The following is a 24,578-nucleotide window of genomic DNA, read 5'->3' as shown; positions in this document are numbered from 1 at the left end:
AGTGTCCATGAGGAGGTGACTGTGGCTGTTTTCCCTGAGGGGGTGGCTGCTGGCCCTGGCAGTGCTGTGTAGGTCCATGAGGAGGTGACTGTGGCTGTTTTCCCTCCCAGCTGTACCGCGCCTCCGCACTGTTTGAGACCATCCGCCACGAGGTGCAGCTGAGCACTGATTACAAGCTGTCCCTCTTCGACCTGCAGACATCCTCCTATCAGGCCCTGCAGCGAGTTCTTGTCAGCCTGGGTAAGAGATGCCTTCAGATGCTGAGGTTGAGCCCCAGGCTCTTGCCAGGAGTTCAGCTGAACCTGTGGGGTGGCAGTTCCTGACGTGTCCTTTGCTCCACAGCTTTCCAACAGCACAGCATTTCTGTTCAGGACAGCAATATGGGTTTCTCTCTTTGGGTTTGGGGCACCTTTGGTTCCTTTTCTTTGCTTCCCCCATTGATTTGCCTTTCTGTGGTTCATTGTGTTATTGCCTGCAGCAAATATATTCTGTGAGGCTGTTCCAGTGCAGAGACTGCTCTTTTGGGAAATAAGGGGCACTGCTTCCCCAGGTTGGGATTGGGATAGCAGCTGTCCCTGTCCCATGAATGTGACGCTGCAGAGAACACTTGTGTCAGGTGTGAGATGGCTTTGTCTTTTCAGGTCACCATGATGAGGCACTGGCAGTAGCAGAGAGAGGACGAACGAGGGCTTTTGCTGACCTGCTCGTGGAACGTCAGACTGGGCAGCAGGACTCAGATCCCTACTCTCCTGTGACCCTTGACCAGGTCCTGGAGACTGTGAATGGTCAGAGGGGACTTGTTCTCTACTACTCACTGGCTGCAGGTTATCTGTACAGCTGGCTGCTGGCTCCTGGGGCAGGTGAGCTCCTTCTTGGACACAAGGGCCTGGGAACAGGGAGAATAGGAGAATAGAATTGGGACCAGAGTGAATGTAGGAGGGAATCATTTCCATCCAGTACCTTAAAGCTGAATAGACTAAAAGCTATGGCATAGCCACAGCAGTAATGACTCAGAAGTGCTTATTCAGGACTTTGATGCTCACCTGGAGATGGAAATGTTTAATATTTTCATTTTTCAACTTCCATTCTGTCTATATTTCCCACAGGGCAGAACAGAAGAGTAATGAAATTCCAAGTGTGTTGGCTCACTGAGAATCTTCTCTGCTTAAGAATCCCTACTTTAATTATAGTTCTGTGCTTTATTCTTCCAAAAGCTTTTGAGGTTTATTCACTGAAGTGGATTGCAGAAAACAGAAGGGCATCCCCACTTCCTGATATGCCATTGAGCTGCCTGATCCTCACATGAATGTGGAAACACTTATCACAGAGGAGCAAGGAGGATTAATTTGAAGAGGATTGCTTTTTGCAGACAGCTGTTATTCATTATCTAATAAAGTGATGACTGTAAATTTTAACAAGTTCTTTCTGGATATAATTTAATAATTGCAGCCCTTCATCATGACAAAGCTAGGGAGATAAAAAGCACTATTTAGACTGCATGAAAAATGCTTCAGAAAGGGAAGGAAGCACTAACACATGCCTGATTTAGATGGGATGACAGTGGTTGGAAGAAACACTTTTTGGGAGTGTTTTGCAATGTCTGAGTGAAGATGGGATTGTCCTGCTCTGCATCCAGTCACTAATTGGCTCTTCAGGGCTGTAGTTTGCACAATAAAATGCCAATAATTCTATAGTATCACTATCAGGCTGAGCTTATTAAAATTACATGGATCAAGTGTAGGATTTGCCACTGGGCATCATGATCAATCTCCTCCTTGCCCAGAGTGAGTCTTGGAGAAAAGCAGTGTTTGAGTCCATGGTTTGTGACTGCCTCTTTGAAGGTTCTGTCAGGTGATGGGAAGGGTACAGGCTGTGTGTTTTGCTCAGGAAACTTTGCTGGGAGCCCTTCAGTAGTGACTCTGGTCCAGCCACGGTGACCTGTTCTTGTTCACTGACAGAGGGAGCAGCTGCAGTAGCAGCCCAGGGTCCTCATTGTCCCACTGATGTGGGACCCTCAGAACCTCTTGGCTGTTGCTGTGTTTGCTGCTGTGGCTGCAGGAGGAGTTGCTTTATTCTTTGTTCCTCTGCTCTTCTCTGACTGTGTGTAATAATTGATGCTGCTAAGGCATCCAGAGCAGCCTTTTACTGTTGATCACAGGCTGCAGAATTAATTATCTCAGGAAGAATAGACCAGTCTGAAAGCAGGAAGGTTTTATCTGCAGTAGCAGTGGAATTCTCAGCAAAACAGGAAGTGGCCTTTATCTGGTTTACCCATTGTGAAATGCTATCTTTTAATAATTCACTGTGCTTTAATCCATCTTCTTTCCTTTTATAGAGTGAAATCACTGTGTGTGATGTGAGGAGATTCTGCTGTAGTATCAACACTCTTGTTCAGCCTTGTGTGTTCAGTTAATTTTCTCAGAGGCTATTAATAGGTATTTTTCATGTGCATCAATTGAAATGTGAATTACTCTAGTAGGGGCTTGTATGGAAGATCTGGTTTATAATTTATATGAGTGCTGCAATAGCAAAGGCATTCTGAGCATCTCGTAAAAGCTCTCCTCTGCCTTTGTGCCTTTGAGCCATTATCTGCAAAGTACAAACCCAGATTTTAAAAACAAGGCTGGAAATGCTGGAGAAGTTCAGTGGAGACCTGGCATAGAACACTTTGCCCCAGTTTTGCTGTGAAATGCCAAATGCTTGGGGCTGTGCCATCTTCTTAGACAGCTGCTGGCAGCACTGTTGTAGCCCTGCAGAAATAACTCCTGATTCTGGTGCCTTGCAGGAATTCTGAAATTCCATGAGTATTATCTGGGTGACAGCCTGACAGAAAATGCTGGGGACTTCCATGAAGCCAACAGCGTGGCCCTGCAGACACTGACAAACTCAGCACTGGAGCAGCACATCTCCAGCGTGAGGGAGGCTCTGGGGGTGGATTCCTACTACACCAGGTGAGTTGGGATCAGGGGTTCTGAATTTAAAACATTTTGGGATGAGCTAATTGACTGAGAAGTCTGAGAACTGAGAGTCAGAGAAGGGGCAAATTTTCAGTGCAGCAACAACAAAAAAAAAAGCTTTGTTTTTGTAACCGTGATTATTTTCCTTCCAAACAACTCCATGCACATGCAAATAACATCCAAACCCACAGGGTGTGGTGAATCTGTAGACTGGATGAGGAGGCAGGTGTCATGTCTGACTGCATATGGACAAATTTCATCTTGCTTACAGTTTCCAGTGTAATTAATTCTCTTTCAACGATTTGCTTTGAAAAACTGCAAATACCATCAAAATTCTAACCACCCCCAATGTGACTTGTGGCTATAGCTGAGTGAATAATTTAGAACCCGCATGTTGATTGTTGAGTCTTACCCTGCAGACATGCAGATACACAAGATCCATAACTGAAATCTGCAGTTGGGCCTCATGCAGCAATTTTGCAGATGCAGTTTTTAGTTTCCTTAACTGTTTGTCACCACAGATTCTCCTCCTGGCAAAGGCAGTCCTTCAGTCTTCAGGTTCTGGGATGAGTTTTTAATTTGCTGGGATGTCAGCTTCTTCCTCACCTTGTGGTAGTGGTAGGGGTATGGTTTTGGTTAAGGATTCTGGCTTTAATGCTTGTCTCCAAGATCCTTGGACCAGTGTGGTACAATCATATACAGACGTTCTTTCCCCATGTCAAAATCACATGCAGGGGATCAAGCAAACAAATCTTGGCTGTTCCACGTGGGTGAGCATCACTTTCTACTTTGAAGCCTCTTTCCCTCAGCCCTGCTGATTCCACAGCCCCCCAGCAGAAGCTGCCAGCCTCAGTCCCAGCCCTAGGCTCTGCCCAGCAGGGTGTGAATCTGCACAGCACATGTGAAGGAGCTTGACTGCTCAGTCCTGGCTTGCTGGAGGGCTCTGGGGTTCAGGTTGAAGAGTTTGTGTGTCCACACTGCTGTCAGCAGGGTCAGAGGTAGTGCTGAGTCTCCAGAGCATGGCTTCACACTTTCTGGAGGGGAAGGGATGCACAGGATGTTCAGTTACACACTGCAGCCTTCAGGTTCTGCTAGAAAGGCTTCTTTTCAGCTGGTCTAGTTAATCCTCAAAGTAATGCATTCTTGCAAAAAAAAAAAAAAAAGAAGTGTAAGGGATTTTAAAATCTGCTTGAACTTGTGTCAGAACAGACTCCACTCTCTTTAGGGAGAGCATGTGACCTGCTCTCTTGGGTTCATGAACTCAAGATTTTTGCCTCTTTATGGAGCTGTGAGTGTTACTCCAAACTGTGCCAGGACTCAGAGCTGAGCATGCTTCAACTGGAGGAAAAATGTGCAGGGAGAAGCTGTTGACAACATTTTCTTCTTCCTTTTCCCCCCTTCTGTTGGATTTTTTTTTAATCCCCGTCTGTGGTTCAGCTGTCCCCATTTCAGTGTTCATGAAGAGGATTGGCTTTTGTCAGGACTTACCAGGTTATAAATCATATTGATCAGGAAATTCACTCATAAGAGATCCATGATCCATACAGCAGCAGAGATGCAGCTCTGGTTGCCTGCACAAGTACAGGTTGTGTGTTCATTTAATTCCTGTGCTCTTTATTGGGAAACATGCCCTTGAGGAGAGGCTTCAAGCTGTCAGGAACCCAAAAAAGAAGCAGAAATGGGATGCAAGGAGGCTTCATCAGGTAGCATCCTAAGTTTATCCTAAATGTACAAATTCCAAGGTTTGTGATGTGCCATTGTTGTGGTTTAGGAATGGTACCTCCCCAGTTTGGTTCTCCCACTGAGACTCTCCAAACCCCAATACTGCTTCCTCCCTCTCTCCCTCCTGGTAGCTGGAGAAGAGAATTGGAGGCACAAAAGGTGAAGATCGTGGGTTGAGATAAGAACAATTTATTGGAAACAGGAATGAGACAAGGAAACAAGCAGTAACAGCAACAATACTAACAAAAAAAGTGTACAAAATAGAATTATTCACATGCAAAATTCTCACTGAGCCCAACCCAGCCCACCATGAACACCCCAACTGCACTGGGAAAATTCAGATATTAATGTCAGGAGACTGGGAATTCAGAATTGTTGGGCTGTTTCTCTGTATTGCTGCTGCACTTGGGGCATTGATAGAGTAAATCTTTGTGTGCTTTCCCTCTTTGTGTAACAGGAGTGGCAGCACAGCTCCCTCTGCTATGTGAGGGAAGTATGTGGAGCTGTGGAGATTTGGAAAGGATGTGCTCACACGTGTTCTTAGGCAGATAAGGGTTGAGCTGGTGTTTCCTGCAGACTCAGCTTTTCAGTGTTGTGCTGCAGCTTTAGAAATCCCTGCAGTGCACAGAAAGGGTCCTGCACTCCCACCTGCATGTGCCACTCACTGAACATTGAAGAATCCCAGAAGAGGAGGAAATGAGGCTGGGGCTGTCTTACATGCCTGACAAAAGGCAAGCCAGGGAAGATTTGGCATTAGTGTTTGGTTGAGCTTCTGTTTGAAAAACATTTTTGCTCAGACTGGCCAAGCATTTGTCATCAAGCTGTTGCTCCTTCTTGCATCAGTGACCCTTCATCTCACTGATTCCCCCCAGAGCCTGTGCTAGCAGCGAGACAGAGAGTGAAGCTGGGGATATCATGGACCAGCAGTTTGAGGAGATGAATAACAAGCTGAACTCAATGACTGATCCAACTGGCTTCCTGAGGATGGTCAGCAGGAACAACCTATTGAACAGGTGAGAACGCAGCACTGCTGTGGGGATCAGCAAGCAGGAGATGTCTGGGTGATGAACTTCTCTCCAAACTGCAAGTTTAGGTGCAGCCAGTGCTCGAGGGCAGAGCCAGCAAGGACTGGTCCCTGTTGTAACTGATGACTGTCCAGAGGAAAAGCTGTTCTGAACTTGCTCTTCTCCTGGCCAAGAGCTGATTTTGAGACTCCAAGCAATTGTTTTGTCCCTGCTATGTGTGACATGCAGAGCCTGGAGCTCTCTCCTGCACACTTGTTACGGAAATACATGTTTCTGTTGTTCTCAAGTGTTGTACCAATTAGGTGGGAATATGCTGCATTTCCAGAGTTACAGGATTGTACTAGCTGCAAATCTCCACTCATTTTCTGCCTCTTAAACCTTGTTCTCAGCCTTTCACATGACTGTGCTGATTAGGGCTTAAGGCAACCATTTGGAAAGAAAATTGAGGACAGAATTTTTCCAGTGTGGCTTTGTGATGCAACCCAGGGTTTCTGACTGGATCTGTGCTCGATTGTGGTTTATGAGCACAGGACACCCTAGCCCTTTCTCAGCTGGAAAAGAAAATGTGATCAGCCTGGAGTGTTGTGAGCCACCACTGGAGCTTGTGAACTGTTACAGCATCCCCACAGAACTGGGAGCTGCCTGCTGGCACCAGCAACTGGCCTGGTTTTCTTTTCAGAATCCAGAAGCATTTCTGTTCAAGCTGCTGCACTGACGAAGGACTATGAGTACTTGCTAGTTTGGATCACACAGGCAGATCCCCAGAATTGCTGAGGTGTTTTGCTATTTTATCAGCCTTAGAAAGAGAGGAGATTGTCCTTCTGATTACAGGGGAAAGTAGGATATGATTCTGTTCCAGGGAATGCTAATCTTCAGGAACACTGCTGTGGCCAACCATGCCACATGTGTCTTTCTGCTTCACAGGAGTCACATACTTTACTTTGAATCCAGACCTAGGAGCTTAGCTCAGGTGTCTTGTCAAGTCAGTAGTTTGCAGCTCTTAGGAGCAGCCCAGGGATGGGGCATCTTGGGTATTTAACTAAAAGCACCCTCAGAAGAGAAGCAGGGGAAGCATTAGAAGCAGTCGTGTCTGTGATGTTCTTGCAATGAGCACTGAGGTGAAAAAACAAGGAGACACTGCTGGATGGGCCTCCCTGCCTGCCCCTCTCCCTCTGCCTGTGCAGGGGGACCTGGGAATGGAGCTAACATTGCCGCATCTGTTTGCAGCTGGCTTGCTGAGCCCTGAATTCAGGATAGATGCTTTTATGCAGAGAACAGTATACTTGTGGATCCTTGAAAGGATCTACAGGGAGCTCAGATCTGGCTGTTTTCTGGAGCTTCCTGCAGCTTTGTATGTGTCAAGGCCCTGATGTGGATTTAGGGCTGCCTCTTTGGGAAGAGTCTCTTTGAGGAAGGATTGATGGGTATCCAGCTTCCCAAGGCTGTCAGACCCCTGCAGCACCAGCCTGACTTCCAGCCCTCCCAATGGCCATGGGGAGTATTTAACTTGTTCAAAATCCTAATTAGTGCTAAGGCAGGAGCAGCTCTGTGCTGGTTCTGGGATGAACCCCTCCTTCCCCCTGGGCCCAGCCACTCATCCTCAGCAGGCAGGGCCAGCACCTGTGAAGCTGCTGGGTCACTCTGAGCCTGTTCTCTGAGGCTCTGCTTTGTTCCTGCATCCCCAAGACAAAGGCAGGGAGCAGAGCTCAGCCCTGCCTGTTTGTGCTGTTTCTCTGCTTGCTGCAGGCTGGGCTGCCTGTACAAAGGGTTATAAATCAGCAGCACTGCAGAGTCTGAGCAGAGGCTTCCAAATGAGAGATTTCACTGTTCAGACATCAGGGAATCCTCTGCATTGCAAGAGCAAGGTGCAAATCATCAGTGCACCTTTTGTTGGCTTCTTTGGGGGGAAAGGATGGGCTGGGCAGGGGTCCTGGTCAGCTCCACTTGCCACAAGAGATCTGTCCATCCTCCCCCTAGGATTTGATCACTCTTTGTGTAGAGTATATACACACACACAGAGGCAGGAGATGTGAGACATTTATGGTGCTTCCTTGGATTGATTCTCATAAAAAGCAATCTGAGTGGTGAAGAAATAAATCTGGAGCTGCTTGGCTGGGAAACCCAAGATGCAGGAGGGCTTTGCTGATGAGAGTAATGAAGCCTCTATTCCCTGCAGTAAATGAGATTGTAACAACGGCTGAATGTGGGCTGTGGGGCTGGCAAGTGCTGCCTGATGGCAACAAGCCACTCAGGGAGCATCAGGGCACAAGGTCCTGGAGACCTCTGGATATCCCTGCACAGATATTTTTCCTGATCTGATGTTAAAATCTGTGCTTCATAAAGCTGAACTCTGCAGTCAGGTGCTGCAGTGAAGTGGGGCAGATGGGTATGAGGGGTGCAAACAGCACCAAGCCTGTGCTGATCCCCTGTTGCACAAATGCCCCAGATGAGTTTCCAGCAGCTCTAGGCAGCAGCAGGAGCAGCATACTCATACTGTCACTGGAATCTCTGGCTTGGAGAGCATGGGCAGTCAGACACCAGGCTTTTGTTGGCATTCTGAGGTTATTCCTCGTGGGTGGTAAGAGCATTTTTCTCTTCAGAGAACTGTAGGTTTTAGGCATGATGTGAGCTGGGACAGGAGGCTGGTTGCAGCAGCTGAGGAGAGAAAGAGAGGGAAAAATGCAATTTCTGAGTCTGTGTGTTGGTATGTATCAGAAATGGCTGGGGTATGTCCCAGGCCTCCCTGCCTTTCCTTTGAGGTTCACCTGCTGAAATGTTTTGGGAAGTTACCCTTTTCATGTAAAATGGTCCCAAGCCAAGGATAACAATTCTGGGGAGCACAGCTGCTGGACTAGTGAGCCCAGAATGGGGCAACTTCATTTCCAGCAGGGCACTTGTGGCTGCTGATGCCAGGAGATGACATGCAGGGCTCTGTGGGAGTATCAGAAATGGGCACCTGGTGTTGCTCAGCAATGGCAGAAGTGCAGAATTTTGATGTCTCGTGGTTTGCCTGCTGTCACATTTCCTCTGGCATCACCAGGTCAGTTTGTGCAGATCCTCCTGTGGCTGTGGTCAGTTGTCAGTGGGTCTCATGCCTGCCTGCACACAGCTGCTGCCCATAGGTGTGCAGGAGCAGCTGGGAGCAGCACTTGAGGCACTGGAGCGTGGAGAGAAACTCCACACAATGTCATGTGCTGTCTGCAGCTGATTCACCCTGCCATTAGTGTCACTGCTCACTGAGGTGTGAAGCTGAATGGGAGATTCAAGTCCTCCATGAAGCATCTTAGAGAGCAGAGTGCCCTGGGTGACAGGGTCACTGTCAGAAGTCAGGGCAGCTCAGATTCCTGCAGCTAACCTCTCCCTTGGCTTTTGCCCACAGGAGCTGTCAGAGCATGACCAGCCTGTTCAGCAGTACCATGTCTCCTGTTAAGGATGGAACATCATCACTTCCCAGGAGGCAGACTTCTTTCACCAAGCCCCCCCTCCGTGCTCTCTACGACTTACTGATAGGACCCATGGAAGGAGTAAGGCTTTGCACAGGCACCAAAGCCCTCTCAGTGTGGGAAAGCAAAAACAGACAGCTTGGGGCTGCTTTCTGAAGGGTGGTATTTTCACAGAGCAGTCTTGGGTGGAAGGGGTCTTAGTGACCACCTAGAGACAGGGATCTACTCCTGCCTTTTTTTGGTTTTGTGGGCTGCCAGTGTTTAAGCTGGAACAAATTGCAGTGCTTTGAAATGACTCTTTCCTGGAGTGAAAACTAATTGTTTTTATGATACACTAGATGAATAAATTTCCACAGTTACATGGGAGCAAGAGCAGTTGCCACATTTTATGCCCTGCTGCATGTTCCCTGTTGACTGATCTCTCTGCTTCACTTCCATCCATGAGATGCTTCCTGGTTAGATCTTCTGGTGACTCTGGGTTGTTGATGATGTCAAGTGTCAGGAAGTGCAGGCCATGGACACAATCTGTCTGTAGATGGTTGGCTCTTCAGGGGAAATGGGTTTTTAGAAATTCAATATCAGAAAGAATATTCTCTGACAAAGGAAAGATGATGACAATACTGACAAGGCATATGTGGTTGGGGTTAGCCAAGATTTCAGGCTGGAGCAGAAGGGGCTGCAGTACCAGGGTGAGGCTGGGCCCCACGTGGGCTGAGGCCAGGGTGATGACCCAGAGCAGACAGGTCAGTGCCCTCAGTGCTCCCTTGTCCCCATGGAGCTGGCTGGGCACAGGTGAGCAGCAGCCCAGCTGCACAGGACGTGCCCATGTGTCACACAGAGCGTGGTTCTGGTGTGGGTGTTTCCAAACCTGACACAGGGTCAGAGCAGAGCCTGGTGCTTGTGAAATGCAGGTAGGGACACAGGTGCAGTGAAAGGGCCCAACTAATTCTCTGCTGTTTCTTTTCAGGGTTTGATGCATTCCAGTGGGCCTGTGGGCTGCCACCGCCAGCTGGTCCTGGTTCTGGAGGGAGAGCTGTACCTCATTCCCTTTGCTCTGCTGAAGGGCAGCTCCTCCAACGAGTACCTCTACGAGCGCTTCAGCCTCATTGCAGTGCCCTCCATCCAGTCACTGAACCCCAGCTCCAAGGTCTGGCACTGCTTATGAAACCTCTCCTGGGGGTGCAGGTCCTGGTACATGCTCAGAATGCAGCAGCTCTGTCCTGCTGTGCCAGACACAGCAACAGAAACCACAACCAGGCCACCCTGGCTCTGAGGAGCACCCTGAGCACCACAGCTCTGAAGTAGGTCCTGATGTAGTTCCTGTAGCACTCAATCACCCCAGGCATGCCAGGAAGGACAAGGGGATTGGATCATTTGGAGATCCTCCTCTAAAGGATTGCATGTGCTGGGTGTGGAACTACATGGCAAACTACAGAGATGTAGGTGTCTGAGATCTGTGCTGATCTTCCTTGCCCAGCTGACTGTCCTGTCACATTGTTGGTATGTTCACCTCCATTTTAGCATCCTGATGTCTCAGGGCACCAAAGCTATGAGGGAAAGCAAATCCCACAGGTGAATCCTGGAGAAGTATCTTCATGCTGAGGTTTGGAGCACCATTTCTAATGCCCAGCTCTCTGAGAGAGTGCACCAAATCACATTTGCTCTTGCTGGGCAGTGTTTTGTGGCACATCTTGGTTTGCTCTGGGTTAAGCACAGTCAGTGGAACAGCAGAAGGGTCTGAATCTTGTCAGCATTACTGCTATTCCATTCAGCAGCACCTGCTGCTGGCAGTGCTGACACTGATCTTAGAAATACAGGTATGAGGAACCACTTAGTGAGTGATTGCAGGTGCTGTTCCTGGAATGTGAGAACCTGGAATCTTCTTTATGTTTTTAGCTCTGCTGCAGCCCTCAAAGGGACCTGGGCTGTATCTGTGATCTGGGGATAGAAGTCTTGACCAGACTCAAACAGAGGTGTTCCTTGGAATAGTTAAACAGAAGAAACTAAAGAAATGCACTTTTCCTGTAATTATGACAACCAGACTTATGTTTAGAGCCAAGGGACAGGATATTTTATTTCCAGCACCATAAAAACCAGGTCTTTGAACTCCATTTTCTCTTTCTCTTTCTCTGTCTAGTCCCATGTGAGGAAGAATACTCCTGCTTACTCCAGTTCTACCTCAATGGCAGCTGTGATAGGAAATCCCAAGCTCCCTTCAGCAGTTATGGACAGGTGGCTCTGGGGACCTATGCCCTCTGCAGAAGAGGAAGCCTATATGGTGTCTGAGTTACTTGGCTGCCAGCCCTTAGTTGGCAGCTCATCAACAAAAGAGAGAGTCATGAGTGCCCTGACTCAGGCAGAATGTGTCCATTTTGCAACCCACATCTCCTGGAAACTGGCTGCCTTGGTCCTGACACCCAACACCGACAGCAACCCAGCCAGCAGCAAGAGCTCCTTTGGGAACCCCTACACAATCCCAGAGTCTCTCAGGATGCAGGATGATGCCAGTGATGTGGAGAGCATCTCGGACTGCCCTCCTCTCCAGGAGTTCCTGCTTACAGCGGCTGACGTGCTGGACCTGCGTCTTCCTGTCAAGCTGGTGGTTCTTGGCTCTTACCAAGAGTCCAACAGCAAAGTCACTTCTGATGGAGTCATTGGCTTGACAAGAGCATTCCTGGCTGCTGGGGCTCAGTGTGTCCTTGTGTCCCTCTGGCCCATTCCTGTGGCTGCTTCCAAAATGTTTGTGCACGCCTTCTACTCCTCTCTCTTGAACGGGATGAAAGCCAGCGCAGCCCTGGGAGAAGCAATGAAAACTGTGCAGAGCAGCAAGCAGTTCTCCCACCCAGCCAACTGGGCAGGTAGGAAGTCTTCTTCTGAACAAATCAGATGGGTTTCTAACTAGGGAGCTGCCAAACTGTGTGAGCTAAGCAAGGAGCAGTGCTGGTAATTGGGAGCAGTGTGTGCCCTGTGCTTTCCCGGAATTCAGCCCCTGTGTCTCAGACTCTGATTCAGCTGAGTGTGGCTGAATGTCAGTGTCACAGGACTCACCAGCATTTCACTGGGCACAGTAGGTGGGTCTGGATTGGGTGTAATTAGAAGCAGTTGTGAGGTGAAGTGTGTTTCATGACTGGAAAGAAATAAAGTGCAGTATAGCAATTCCTCTGTGTTTGAAATCTCCAGGCTCACGCTTCCTGTGTCCGTGGGATGGAGTCAGCTGGAGCACACACACAGACTTTTAAATGGAAAATTTAGTGACACTTCCACAGGAGGCAGGAGAATAGCTGTGATTTTTGTGACATAAACCTTGTAGGGCTTATTCCTTTGGTCATTTTAGGAGAAAGGTTTCCCTTGCTTCCATTGGGAATGTCTCAGCAGTGTCAGCTCCTTGTGCAGTGCTGGTTCTTGCTCGTTCCCAATGAGATCTGTACTTTGAGATATGGAATGACAAAGTCTTGGAGTTCAGCAGTGCTGTGACAGGAATATGTACAGATAACCTAATTTTTCTTCCTGGCATGAGGCCTGATTTTTGAAAGCTGCAGGCATTCCCCAAATTGATTTTTGCACAGGCAGCAGAAGCATGTTATTTAGCTCAGGAAACTGTGGTGAATATGGCTCTGGTGTGAACTGCATATGGCTGGAGGAGTGGGAACTTGTTAAAATGAGTCAGGCTGACAGTGATTTCAGGCATGTTGTCCAGCATCAGGATGTGGTTCAGGTAGTACCAGCTGTGAGCTGAGTTCAGGTTACGGTCCACAGTTCAGTTGGGATTTTATTTTCCTTCCAAGATTTTTCTGTCTCAAAAGAAAAGAGCACTAAAAAGCCCCAAAAGTGGCCACTTCCTAGGCAGAAAAGAAAGTGTGGACATGGTGCTTGGCATTGCCAGCAAGCAGGGGCTTTCAGCTGCTCAGGCTGGCTGAGCACTGCCCCTTCCATGGCACTGTGCCAGTTCATCCCACATAGTCCCTGACTTCCACCACTGACCCTTGGCACTGAGTCTTGGACAGAGCAGCGGAGCCAGGAGCAGCTGCATCCTCCTGCATGAATGAGAAGGGAAATGCAGAGCTCCTTGTGCTGGCATCTGGGGAGTCTGGCATTGAATGGGGCAAGAGCCAGGACAGGTTTCTGACCAGGACAGCAAAAACTTTCCATGTTCACAGTTCTGTTTTACAGCCACTGTTGGCATGTGTTGATTTCTGTGGCTGCAGAGGAGACCTGGAGCATGCCTGGACAAGTTTAGCTGCAATCCAGTGGTTTTCTGTTTCCTTGAACAGGAAGATACTATTGATTTAATAGCAGGGGACAGCAAGAAGTATCTAGAAACTTTCTGGAAGTTCAGTCTGCATGACTGGGCAGGGAGTGGGCAGCAGCTCTGGGAAAAGAATGTCCCTGTGCAGGGTACAGTGAACCATCATTCACTGGTCTGAGGGCAGAGGACATCTGTGTGTGGTTTGAACATTTTCCATAACAACAGGAGGTTGACTGTCTCTCACTCTGAATCCTGCAGGCTTCATGCTTATTGGGAGTGATATGAAGCTGAACAGCCCTTCCTCACTGGTAGGACAGGCCCTGACTGAGATCCTGCAGCACCCTGACAGGGCCCGGGATGCTCTGCGAGTTCTCCTTCATCTGGTAAGGGAAGGGAAGATCTGTCACAGCCACGAGTGGCACCACGGCCCACCCAGTCCTGAGACACCCTCACCTGAGGGCAGGAGTGGAACCATGAGTGGAACAGCCACTCCCTGATGTGCAGCCACTCCCACTTGAAAAAATATATATATACACCTTCATCCCCCCTCCCCTGCCATGCTGTATCCTCTTGCAAAACTCTGGGTCAGTGTGGAAAGGCTTGGACACCTAAGGAAGTGTTCAGTGCAAAAAGAAGCAAAGTAAGCAAAATCTTAGATTGTATTGTGACAGAATCCTCCCCAGACCCATCTGGTTTGCATTAGCTGTTGAATTGGGTTTCTGCTTAAGGGGTAAGCATTGGGATTAATTGTTTATACAGGGAAATAGCTCTGAACATGGCAGTCATGGAAACACAGAGCACAGTCACTGCTGTCTCAGTGTGTTTGGAAGATAAGAGGCCCTTCTGTCCCCATCTGTGCCACCAGTCTGTCCTGGGGAACAGTGGGACTGGAGCCAACTGCCAGGTGGCTGCAGTGATCACTCATGACTTCTATCACTTTTCTTCCCAATGCATCATCTGTGGTCTCACAGGAGTGTGAAGTATCCACAGAATGATGGAAACCTGTGAATATTGCTGATCTTCCCAGTTGCTGGGGTTTGTGGACACTCATCTCTCTTTCCTGTTTGCTGTGTGGCTGCAGGCTCTTTGTCTGGTAATAAGCAGCCTGGAACCCCAAGGTGAATCATCTTTAGGGAGAAATGCAGCTGCCAGGCTTACAGGAAACCATCCCAAACAAACTGCTACTTCATTTCTTGTGGCATTATTGTTCCCAGCATCCCAGAAAACATTGACACTCATCACTGTGATGTTGCAGCTGTGAAAGCTCAGTTCCTGGAGCTTTTCTTTCCAAGGCACTAATGTCCTCTTGTGTGAGACAGGCCAGGATCAATCTTGGGTTTGCTGCTGTTGCAGTAGAAAGAAGCAGTCAGTAGCAGCACCTTGTACAATAAGGTGTTTTATTTCCCCGCAGGTGGAGAAATCATTGCAGCGGATCCAGAATGGGCAGCACAACTCCATGTACACCTCCCAGCAGAGTGTGGAGAATAAAGTTGGTGGCATTCCAGGCTGGCAGGCACTCCTCACAGCAGTGGGATTTCGGCTGGACCCTCCAGCCAGCGGCCTCCCAGCAGCAGTGTTCTTCCCAACCTCAGACCCTGGGGACAGGCTGCAGCAGTGCAGCACCACCATCCAGTCCCTGCTAGGTGAGAGGAGCAGCTGTGGGCCCTGGCCAGGCAGGCATCAGCCTTTCACACCTTTCTGTGGTGTCAGCATGTGAAAAAGGGATGTTTTACATCAGTGAAATCAATGTATTGGGCTGGGAAGCAGTTCTAAAAGTAAATGTTAACTGAAAATTTTGCCACAGATGAGAATCATTGGCTGCTGGGTTGAGTAAGTGTGATGTGACTGTTCCTCTCTCTCAGCTCTCAGACAGGAAATCTGTCATCAGATGCAAACCCTTTGCTTTCTGGAAATTGCTGCTGCTTCCAGAGCTGTCCAGTGATGTGGGGGAGAGGTTTTAGCAATTAGCCAAGTGTGTGTTCTGTTGAGGCTTGTTGCATTTCTTGCAGTCAAGAAACAGATACAGATGTTTCTGCTGATGTTTTTCAGGTTTGCCTAACCCTGCACTTCAGGCACTTTGTAAACTTATCACAGCTTCAGAAACAGGAGAGCAGCTTATCAACAGGGTGAGTTGGGAGGTTTTCCTCCAGTACCAGGTTCCAAATGGCTCTTCCCAGGTCAGTAAATTCAGAAATATGCAGAAAGGTTGATGCCCTGGTGTATCAACCCAGAGCTTGCTAGGAGACTTGAGGGTTGAAATTCTAAACTTGCCTGTGTGTGTGAATGAAAGTGTGTCCAGAAGGAAAATATGCAGGTGGGTTACTGGGCTGCAAGGCCCTGGGACTCCCTGTTCAGTGACAAGTGAAGGCATGATCCCTCCAGCAGTGTCACCCCTAGCTGCTGTTTGGCCATCCTGCCTGGGCCCACGTTGGCTGCTCATTGCCCACTCAATTTACTGAAGTCCCAAGGTTTGGTTGACTTTGGACAATGCAAGGTCTGTCAGAAAACCCCCTGAGCCTGTGCTGCTCCTGTGTGTGCTCACAGCTCCAGGGAAGGGATTTCTGGTCTTTAGGAGAAGGGCAGTGCTACCTGTGGTGATGGGATTCTCCCTGCTCCCCTCAGCCTCCTTCACACTCTCCCCTCTCCTGTCTCTGGAGCATGCCTAGCCTGACCTGACCTTTCTCTGTGCCACCATGGCTGCTTCCCATTCCATGGTTCTGACTGTCCTGAATGCTCCTCTAGTGAGGTTTCTCTTCATCATTTGCCTGCTGTAGTACATGGACACACTCACACAGGGAATGGGCCTATATCTCACTGTCTTTCCCTTTTCCCCATGCAGAAACATTCCAGGCAATGCTATGATGGGGAGCTGGGATTGGTTCTGTGTGGTGTCAGGCTGCCCTTGCTTTGGTAACATGAAGTGTGCAGAGAAGAGCCCCAGTGTTACCTACTGAGCAGCTCTGGCAGCCCACTAGGATGAGTCTGCTCCAAGGAAAGGGTTCCTGATAGGATCCTGTTAGGATCTGCAGCAGTCTGAGATGTTTCCAATGTCCTTGGTGGTGTTTTGCCTCTTGCCTTGGCTCTCCTCAGTGCCTGAGATGTGTGGTTAACTTCAGGGTTATTTCCCTCATGGCCACCCAAGGGAGGCCAGGCCCAAGGGGTGTGAAGAGGACAGGACAACATTCCCATGGCTCAAAATGCCTTAGAGTGCTAATGAGGTGTCTTCATGATTGCTGCCCTGCCTCAGATAATTCAATTACCCAAGGTAATTACCAAACAAAAGACACACTCACCCTTTCCTTGCTGCCCCACAGAGTAAATACTGGTAGGGATATTGCAAGTTTTCTTCCATAGCCCAGACCCCTGGCAGAGAACTCCCTTTTGCACCAGTCTATCCTGTTACATGTTGGTTTTCAGCAGCTCTCTCCTCCATTATGGTTATTGCTATTTTCCTCTCCTGCCTCTTGGCAGTTCATGGTGAGCAGCTGGGGCTCTGCAGTCCCAGAGGAAAGCAGACTTTGTTCCAGACAGAAGCAGGAGGTCAGAAATGTCGGTCCCTGGGTGCTGCTGGTTGGTTTTCCTGAGTGGGTGATCAGCATCACAGGGGAGTGAGTGCTCTTGGCATTAGTGAAGCAGCCTGAGCAGCTGCACTGGATAGAAAATCCTTATTTTGAGTGCAAAAGAGAAGGCAGGAGCCACAAAAGAGAGAACTTCAGACTACTGCATGTGCAAGGAAAAGTCAGTGATTTCTGCCTGCACTGAGCGCCAGTTCTGTGTCCCAGAGGAAACAAGAGAAGGGCTGGTTTATGTTCAGCCTCCTGCCAGAGTGTGGGCTGGCCTGAGTGTCTGCCTGCTGAGTGTCTGAGCTGTCATGAGCTGGGCACTCCCAGATTCCACTGCCTGTTCCCATGCTGTTGGATTCCCAGCTCAGGCCATTCCCATTGCTCCTTTCTTTCTCTGGACAGAGCATTTTGCACTCAGGGTGCTGGCCTGGCCATGGATGTGTCCCTGCAGGGTTCCTCAGCACAGGCACTTTGTAGCACAGAGTAACCCATGTTCTTTTCTCCTCTTTTCCTTTCTTGTTGCCTGCTGCCCGAAGGCTGTTAGAAATGTGGTGGGAATGGTGAGTATGATGTGCAGGGGGGGACACTGAGGTGCAGGGTGCAGTGCTGGGGTCACTGCACACCCTGCCCTGTGCTGCACCCTGTCTGCACCCACTCTCAGGCCTGGGATTTGCTCCACACAGCTACTGTGGAAAAAGGCCTGTGTAAGCTTTTGTGGGTTCTGAGAGATGGGTGGTCCTGAGGTTAGCTGCTCCCTGATTAATGGCTTTCCATCCTTGCTGCCCTGGCTGTGTTGGTGAATTACACAGGATCCTGGCATCTTAATTTGTGTCAGATCTTCATAAACACATTTTCTCTCTAGCTTGCTACTCCTGTCCCTTGGGCACAGTTGAGAAACTTCTTTCCTGGAGGCCATGGAGATGTTAGGAAAGTCTTCCATGGCTTCACAGGACTTGTTCTGCCCAGTTAATGAGTTTCTTAGGATTTGCATAAGGAGTATGGCTCAGTCGTGGAATGGGCTTTAGTAAATTTCTGTGAGCAGCCCCAGAGTATCTCTTTCCTTTTCTTTCCCTTCACAGATGTTCCTGCTGTGCTTCCTTCTTGCTCAGTTTCCACTGGCCACCCCCCAGCCCTCACCCCTGGTCTGTCCCTGCCTTTGCTGCTGTTCCAGGCTGTCTGATGTTGCTATCCCTGAACTGTCCTTCTTCCCAGACCTTCCCATCTCACTGCTCTGTTCAGGAGCTGAACTGGGTGTCCAGGGAAAGGGTGTGCAGAGGGCATTGCTTTATCAGTGGCTGTAGGAGAAGCAGTGATGTGACTTGTCAGGAATGGCTAATGTCTGTATTGCTGTCTTCAGCTGCATCAAGTCCTGGTTCAACTTCAAGCAGGAGAAAAGGAGCAAGATTTCCCCTCTGCACCAATCCAGGTCTCCATCAGTGTCCAGCTCTGGAGGCTGCCTGGCTGTCATGAGTTTCTGGCAGCTCTAGGTAGGAAAACACTTTGTTCTGTTGTCTCTCTAAAGCCATTGCAGGTGTCTCATGTGGGGGTTTGAAACACTGATAAGACTCACAGCTTCACATTTGTCTGCCCCCTGCAGCCCAGCCTGCATTTGCCAAATTCCAAAGTCTGTGCTATTCAGCTCTATTTCTGTGAGAAACCCTGGAATTAATAATAAATTGTTTGGCATGTAGGACATTGCCCCCTGAGATGTGTTTCGTGTATAATTTCCTGACAACTCCAAGTAATTTGCAGCTACAGAAGTGTTGACAGGAGTGATTTGTTAATGAGTGTGTGTGATTTCAGTCCAGCACCATAAAGCTCCCAACAGCTGGAGAAGGTGTGCTAAACAATAAAAAATAACAAACAACAAACTGCACATGAGAGGTGAAGTCATCCTTCTGAGGGTGTTGCAGGCTGTCATACCTCTCTGTTCTGTCTGTGTTATAAATGACATTACTTTTATTTGAGACAGAGAGTCTTTCTGTGAGCTGTAATTTTCTGTTCCGTGTCCCACTACAGGTTTTGACCTTTGTGAAGTTGGCCAAGAGGAGGTCATTCTGAAAACTGGGAAACAAGCTACCAGGAGGACCATGCACTTTGCTCTACAATCCTTGCTGGCACTTTTTGGTAAAGCTGCTCAGTGTGTTTTTGCTCTTGTGCTCAAATCTGATGATTTGATCAGAATGGCTTCTGCTGAAATCTCCCACTTGCATCATTGCAGAGGTCACACACATGTCACACAGACCAGATTTGATACACAGACTGGAGTAAATGTTATTTTTGTATGGGAAAGACTTGTCTGAGTAGAAACTGGAGATAGAGTCCAGCAACTGCAGGACAAATAATCCATTCTTTATGTTGAGAAATAAAATGATAATGAACTGACAGCTTCCATCTAGGATACTTGGACAAAGCTTCTTGCCTGGGCTGTGCACTTCTTTTTCCTTACCTAAGTATTAGTTGGTTGTTCTGAGGTAGCACAGAGCCTGAGGGCATGTTTTGTAGCATTTTCTCTTAATTCTGCTGGAATGCTACCTGGTTTTATTTGATTTTCTGGAGTATCTAGGGGCATGTTTGTACATACTGTTGTCTTTTCTTTTTCAGATTCTACAGAGCTGCCCAAGCGCCTTAGCCTGGACAGTTCCTCATCACTGGAGTCATTGGCTTCTGCTCAGTCTGCTTCCAACCCTGTACCCCAGTATCAAAACCCTCCATTCTCTCCCACCTGTCCAGACAGCCTTGCCTCAGATGCCATTTCTGTGTACAGCCTGAGCTCCATTGCTTCTTCCATGAGCTTTGTTTCCAAGCCAGAGAATATGCTGGATGGGGCAGGACACAGAGGGAGGCAGGATTATGAGAGGCCCAAGAATATCTATCCACACAGGTCTGCAGCCCAGAGCCAGCTGTCACCACAAGCCTCTGCAGCCAGCAAAGATGAGGAAGAGTATGAAGGTTTCTCTATAATCAGCAATGAGCCTTTGGCCAGTTACCAAGAAAACATAAAACCAAGATTTTCCCCTGATCACAAACAGCCCAAAACTAGTCAGAACGGAGGCATTAAAGCATCCATCAACTCCAAAGGGAGCATAAGTACTCCAAATTCTCCTGTCAAAATGACTCTCATCCCCAGCCCAAACTCACCTTTCCAAAAAGTTGGGAAACTTGCAAGCTCTGATACTGGGGAATCTGACCAGTCTAGCACTGAGACTGACAGCACCGTCAAATCCCAGGAGGACAGCAATCCAAAGCTTGATCCACAAGAGTTGGCCCAAAAAATTCTGGAGGAAACTCAGAGTCACCTCATTGCTGTTGAACGCCTTCAGAGGAGCAGCAGCAGCCAGATCAGCAAGAGCAGCAGCTCTGAGGATGGAGCTCCCAGCCCCGGTGGCGTGTCCGCCTTCCGCTCCTCGGAGACCAGCGCCTTCAGCCGCCCGCTCAGCTCCAGCCACAGGAACCAGGCTTCTTCACCTCTTGCCATCAAACCAAAGCCTCCAACGAGGAGTTCATCCCTTCAGAAGGTGAGCTCTGGCTACAACAGCCCCACCACGTCGGAGATGTCAAACAGAGAAGGCACAGGTCAGTACAGTGGGCAGCCGTCTCCGGGTTGTGACTCACATGGGTCCTTGAGTGAGCAGCCTCCCTTTAAACTCAAGTATCCCAGCTCTCCTTACAGTGCTCACATTTCTAAATCACCCAGAAATATCTCTCCAAGCTCAGGGCATCAGTCTCCTGGTGGCAGCACTCCGTCTCCTGCTCTTTCCTATTCCTCAGCTGGTTCTGCTCGCTCCAGCCCAGCTGATGCCCCAGACATTGACAAATTAAAATTGGCTGCCATCGATGAAAAAGTGCAAGCAATTCACAACTTAAAGATGTTCTGGCAAAGCACTCCCCACCACTCCACTGGTCCAATAAAGATTCTCCGAGGAGCTCCCGGAACAATGACTTCTAAGAAAGATGTCCTCAGCTTGCTCAATTTATCACCACGGCACAGCAAAGAAGAAAGTGCAGAGAAGCTGGAACTGAAGGACCTGTCTATTGGGCAACACCTTGCTGCTTCACCACAGAAGATCCCTCCAAATGGACACAGATGCCCTGAAACCACAAATTCCATGACATCAGCTCATTCCTCACCTGGCAACACTCTGGGAGCTGTGCGTCCCCTGAGGCTGCCAGCTGGGAACGGGTATAAATTTTTGTCACCAGGAAGATTCTTCCCTTCCTCCAAATGTTGAAATGTCCTGAGTACCAGCTGATGACTTACAGTCTTGTTGAAGTATTTGCTTCTGCCCACTTGCCTTTACCAAAACAGAACCAGTAGCTGAGCAGCCGTGGCCATGCCCTCAGCTGGCAGTGCCCAGGGATGGAACAGGCTGGCCTGCTGTCACTGTGGGGGCACACGGCCTCACACACATGGGGGTTTTGGGGGGTTTTGTTTCCCTTATCAAGACCTTGGCCAGACTCACCTGATAACAGGTTCTCTGTAGTATTCAGTATTTGCAGCAGCAGGTGCAAAGCATCTGCTTGTCTGTTCATTAAACACTGGCTTTTAAGCCACCTCCTTGTATTTCTTAACCAGAAGTTTTACAGCTGGCTTTTTGTACAGAAATTACACATATCAGGGGTTGGAGAGGAAAGGGAGAGGAGGCAGAACATTCCTGTGTACCACAAAGAACATGGGTACAAGTCTCTGCCTGGAGAAAGATGAGCCATTTACTCGACTCCTTGCAAAGGCTGACAGAGGAGAAGACCACATGCCTCTAGATACCTCTGCCAGGTTGGCCAAGCCAGAAACTGCTCTCAGTAAAACTCCATAGCAGCAGGATCTGGCAGTTCTGATGCATCATTTAGAGACTGGTGAAACAAAGACAAGAGGAGAGAGGTGCTCCATTCTAAAATCTGCATCTCAGGTAACTTTTGGAGGGAAAGCCCTCAGATGAGACTTTGCTGGTTGGTCTGCTCAAAGGAAATGTTTGGGGCTTAACAAACCAGGTGAGCCTGTGTGTGAGGTAATGAGTGTGTCAGAGAGACAAGTTCTGGTTTTATTGAGTGCTCTGGTCTCTCTGGCACACCACATTGTGAAAGTGAACTTTTTATCCTGGCAAGTTTTGGGCAGTACTTACATCTCTGCCTGCTCAGTGAGCACAGAAAAGAATAGCAGATGCTGCAGCTCAGAACATTATTTTGCAGTTAGACAGCAGGCAAGAATGTGACATCAGTGTGTGTGATTCAGACATCACCATGCCAAAAAAATCCCTCCTTGATCCTGCTAAATCATTGCCAGGGCTCAGCACAGGCAGGTCTGGGAGCCTTTTCCCTGCTGTAAGGGCAGGTTTCCTTTGGAGCAGGTGTGGAAAGAAGTTTCATTTGGATCAGGTGTGCCAGTGTTGGTGCAGCTGGAGGCAGCAGGCGAGGCAGCAGGCGGAGGGGCTGGATGCAGAACCTGAGTGCCCTCTGACATGTGGAGGAAAAGGGACCAAGAGCACCCCCAGGGCGACACAAACAGTCAGCTTCCCTAGGCTAGGTGGGGTTTAGGAGCTGGGGCAGGCTGGAGATGGTTTCTAGGTGGCTGTGGGATGCAGTGCTGTGATCAGGATCCCAGTGATGGTTTGCATGCACTGAAGCCGTGGGGTGCAGCAGCACTGACCCCACCATGTGAGCTCAGATCCACACAAGGTATTCCCAGGCTGAGAAGTCAGAGCACTGTTTCACCAAGGGTTTGGTGTCTGTTCTGCACTCCCAGAACTGGCTGAGTGACTGAAGGCTAATCACTTCACCTCTCCGTGCCTCGTCTTCCCTTTCTATCTAAATGGGGATAGTAAATACTTACCTAGCTACCTCACAGAGGTGTTGTGAGGCTGAATTCATTAGGCCCTGAGTTTTAGCTGGATCTGAAGTCAACTTCCAGTCTTGCAGCTGGATGGAGAGTGCAGGCAGCTCTGTGGACGTACCAGAGTACGTTGCTGATGCAGAGAATTGTACTTAGCATGGCTGGATGCTCTTGTTGTAAATGTGGATCTGATAATTTGTGATTTTCTAAGGGGTCTTGGAGGAATAGCATGATAGCAGGGCAGAGAATTCAGTTCTGATATGGAAACATGAGAATGCTTAGGCTCAGCTTACTCACAGGCATAATCAGATCCGTGCTGTGGGAATATTCTGGAGTCTGCTGGTTTCAGGAGAATTGTTTTCCTTTTCATTGTGGCAAGAAATGAACACAAGCACTAAAGGCAAAGGATACTGGGCTGGGTTGTTACAGCCAGCTAACAAGGGAGGGGAGATCACCAAAGTTTTCAGTGCAGAGAGAAGGAGTAGTTACCTACTCATACACAATGTAGCAGAACAGTTGAGTCAATCTGTTCAACTCTATGGTGCAAGTTATTTGTCTGTATATGACATCTTCCTGTGATGGATTGGTGCTAAACATCACCTTCGTGTCATTTGGCAGGAGAAATTAGAATAGTGGGCCAAAATGAGTCAGCACAGCGTCTGCCCCTTGTGGAGACAGAGATGCTGTTGATCGTGCCACTTGCTGTGGTCACAGGACTGCTGAGAGACTTCATGTGACCTGCTCTGTTTCTAACCAGCATAAACTTTTTGAAACGACATCCCAGGAACACCCAGGATGGAAGTGGGCAGCTTTTTGTTTATAGCAACAGCAAATACTCCCTGTAGTGCTGCATAACACGCCAGAAATAAGCCTCTTTGTTGTAGTTTACTTCCATAACTAAAGGATCTTTTAACCTGTAGAAATTCTATGCTGCCATTTTGTTACAACCCATTTCTGTGCTCCAGCAGGTTTCATGCTGGCTTAAAGCTTTCAGACAGAGCTAAATCGGGGTGGGGGGTGTGGGGGAGTGGTTCTTCTGTTGTTGTTTTTAAGGAGGGGGGAGCATTAGAAGCAGGGAAGGGTTCAGATGTAGAGAAAGTTCAGTATTTGGGGAATTTGATGTTGTATAAATATGGAAGGTGAGTGTCACTAGAACAAGTCTTTTGGGAAATGGGTCTCCGTGGACTTGGCACAGGTCACTTCCATTGGCTTGCCAGGAGCCATGAAATGCATGCTTACTCGTGGCTGGGAGACACTGCACACCTTGTCCCTCACTCCTCCACCTCCTGAATGAGAAACAACCCCTTTGTGAGGAAAAAAAAAAAAAAAAGAGTTTTATCAGGTTTGCCCAATTCGTGGAGAAATTCAGGAAATGAAAATCACATGTTCTCCATTTGCTGTTAGAATTCCTTCTGTGGGTTTAATGCATTTGTCGTTGTTGTATTTGTGCATGGTACAAGTGACAACACTGCGTAATACAGTGAGCAATAACAATTAGGTATTGACCACTTTCACATGAAACCTGCCACATGCAACGTTCCCCAAGGCCACAGAATGTTTTGGTTTTGCCCTGTATGTTTTACTGTGTGAGGTTTCAGATTTTTTATTGACTGTCTTTAGCTCCAACTAAATGGGAACAGTAAACAACCCCTGTGATCAAAATCTAGTTTAATTTGATTTTGTTGGTTAGCCTGTACCTCTGGCCTGATATTGGTTTTCCTTCTGTATTGTCATACCTTACTGAAACAAAAAAAGCATTGAGGGGGTGCTACCCCCATGCATATCACTCTAGGCC

General features: G+C 48.4%; 1 protein-coding gene across 2 annotated transcripts in view; it reads left to right on the top strand.

Annotated features, from left to right (window-relative positions):
- The window catches only part of TTC28 (tetratricopeptide repeat domain 28), a 77,723-nt gene extending 53,935 nt beyond the window's left edge, over positions 1-23,788 (top strand). Inside the window, exons 9-22 of one of the 2 annotated variants that reach the window (XM_058036728.1) lie at positions 111-240; positions 642-860; positions 2,786-2,951; positions 5,552-5,692; positions 9,084-9,228; positions 10,115-10,294; positions 11,285-12,005; positions 13,652-13,776; positions 14,805-15,036; positions 15,443-15,519; positions 17,493-17,516; positions 18,314-18,443; positions 18,976-19,083; positions 19,561-23,788. In XM_058036728.1, coding sequence (XP_057892711.1) covers positions 111-240; positions 642-860; positions 2,786-2,951; positions 5,552-5,692; positions 9,084-9,228; positions 10,115-10,294; positions 11,285-12,005; positions 13,652-13,776; positions 14,805-15,036; positions 15,443-15,519; positions 17,493-17,516; positions 18,314-18,443; positions 18,976-19,083; positions 19,561-21,188 — 4,026 coding nt within the window. In that variant the 3' untranslated portion in view covers positions 21,189-23,788. The remainder of the gene's footprint in view (positions 1-110; positions 241-641; positions 861-2,785; positions 2,952-5,551; positions 5,693-9,083; positions 9,229-10,114; positions 10,295-11,284; positions 12,006-13,651; positions 13,777-14,804; positions 15,037-15,442; positions 15,520-17,492; positions 17,517-18,313; positions 18,444-18,975; positions 19,084-19,560) is intronic. The other variant, XM_058036729.1, reaches the window with a different exon arrangement.
- Positions 23,789-24,578: the final 790 nt, after the last annotated feature.

Source organism: Melospiza georgiana, chromosome 18 (assembly GCF_028018845.1).
Source record: "Melospiza georgiana isolate bMelGeo1 chromosome 18, bMelGeo1.pri, whole genome shotgun sequence".
Taxonomy (NCBI): Eukaryota; Metazoa; Chordata; class Aves; order Passeriformes; family Passerellidae; genus Melospiza; species Melospiza georgiana.
Note: the sequence above shows the minus strand (reverse complement) of the source record. Positions and strands in the feature narration are given on the sequence as shown.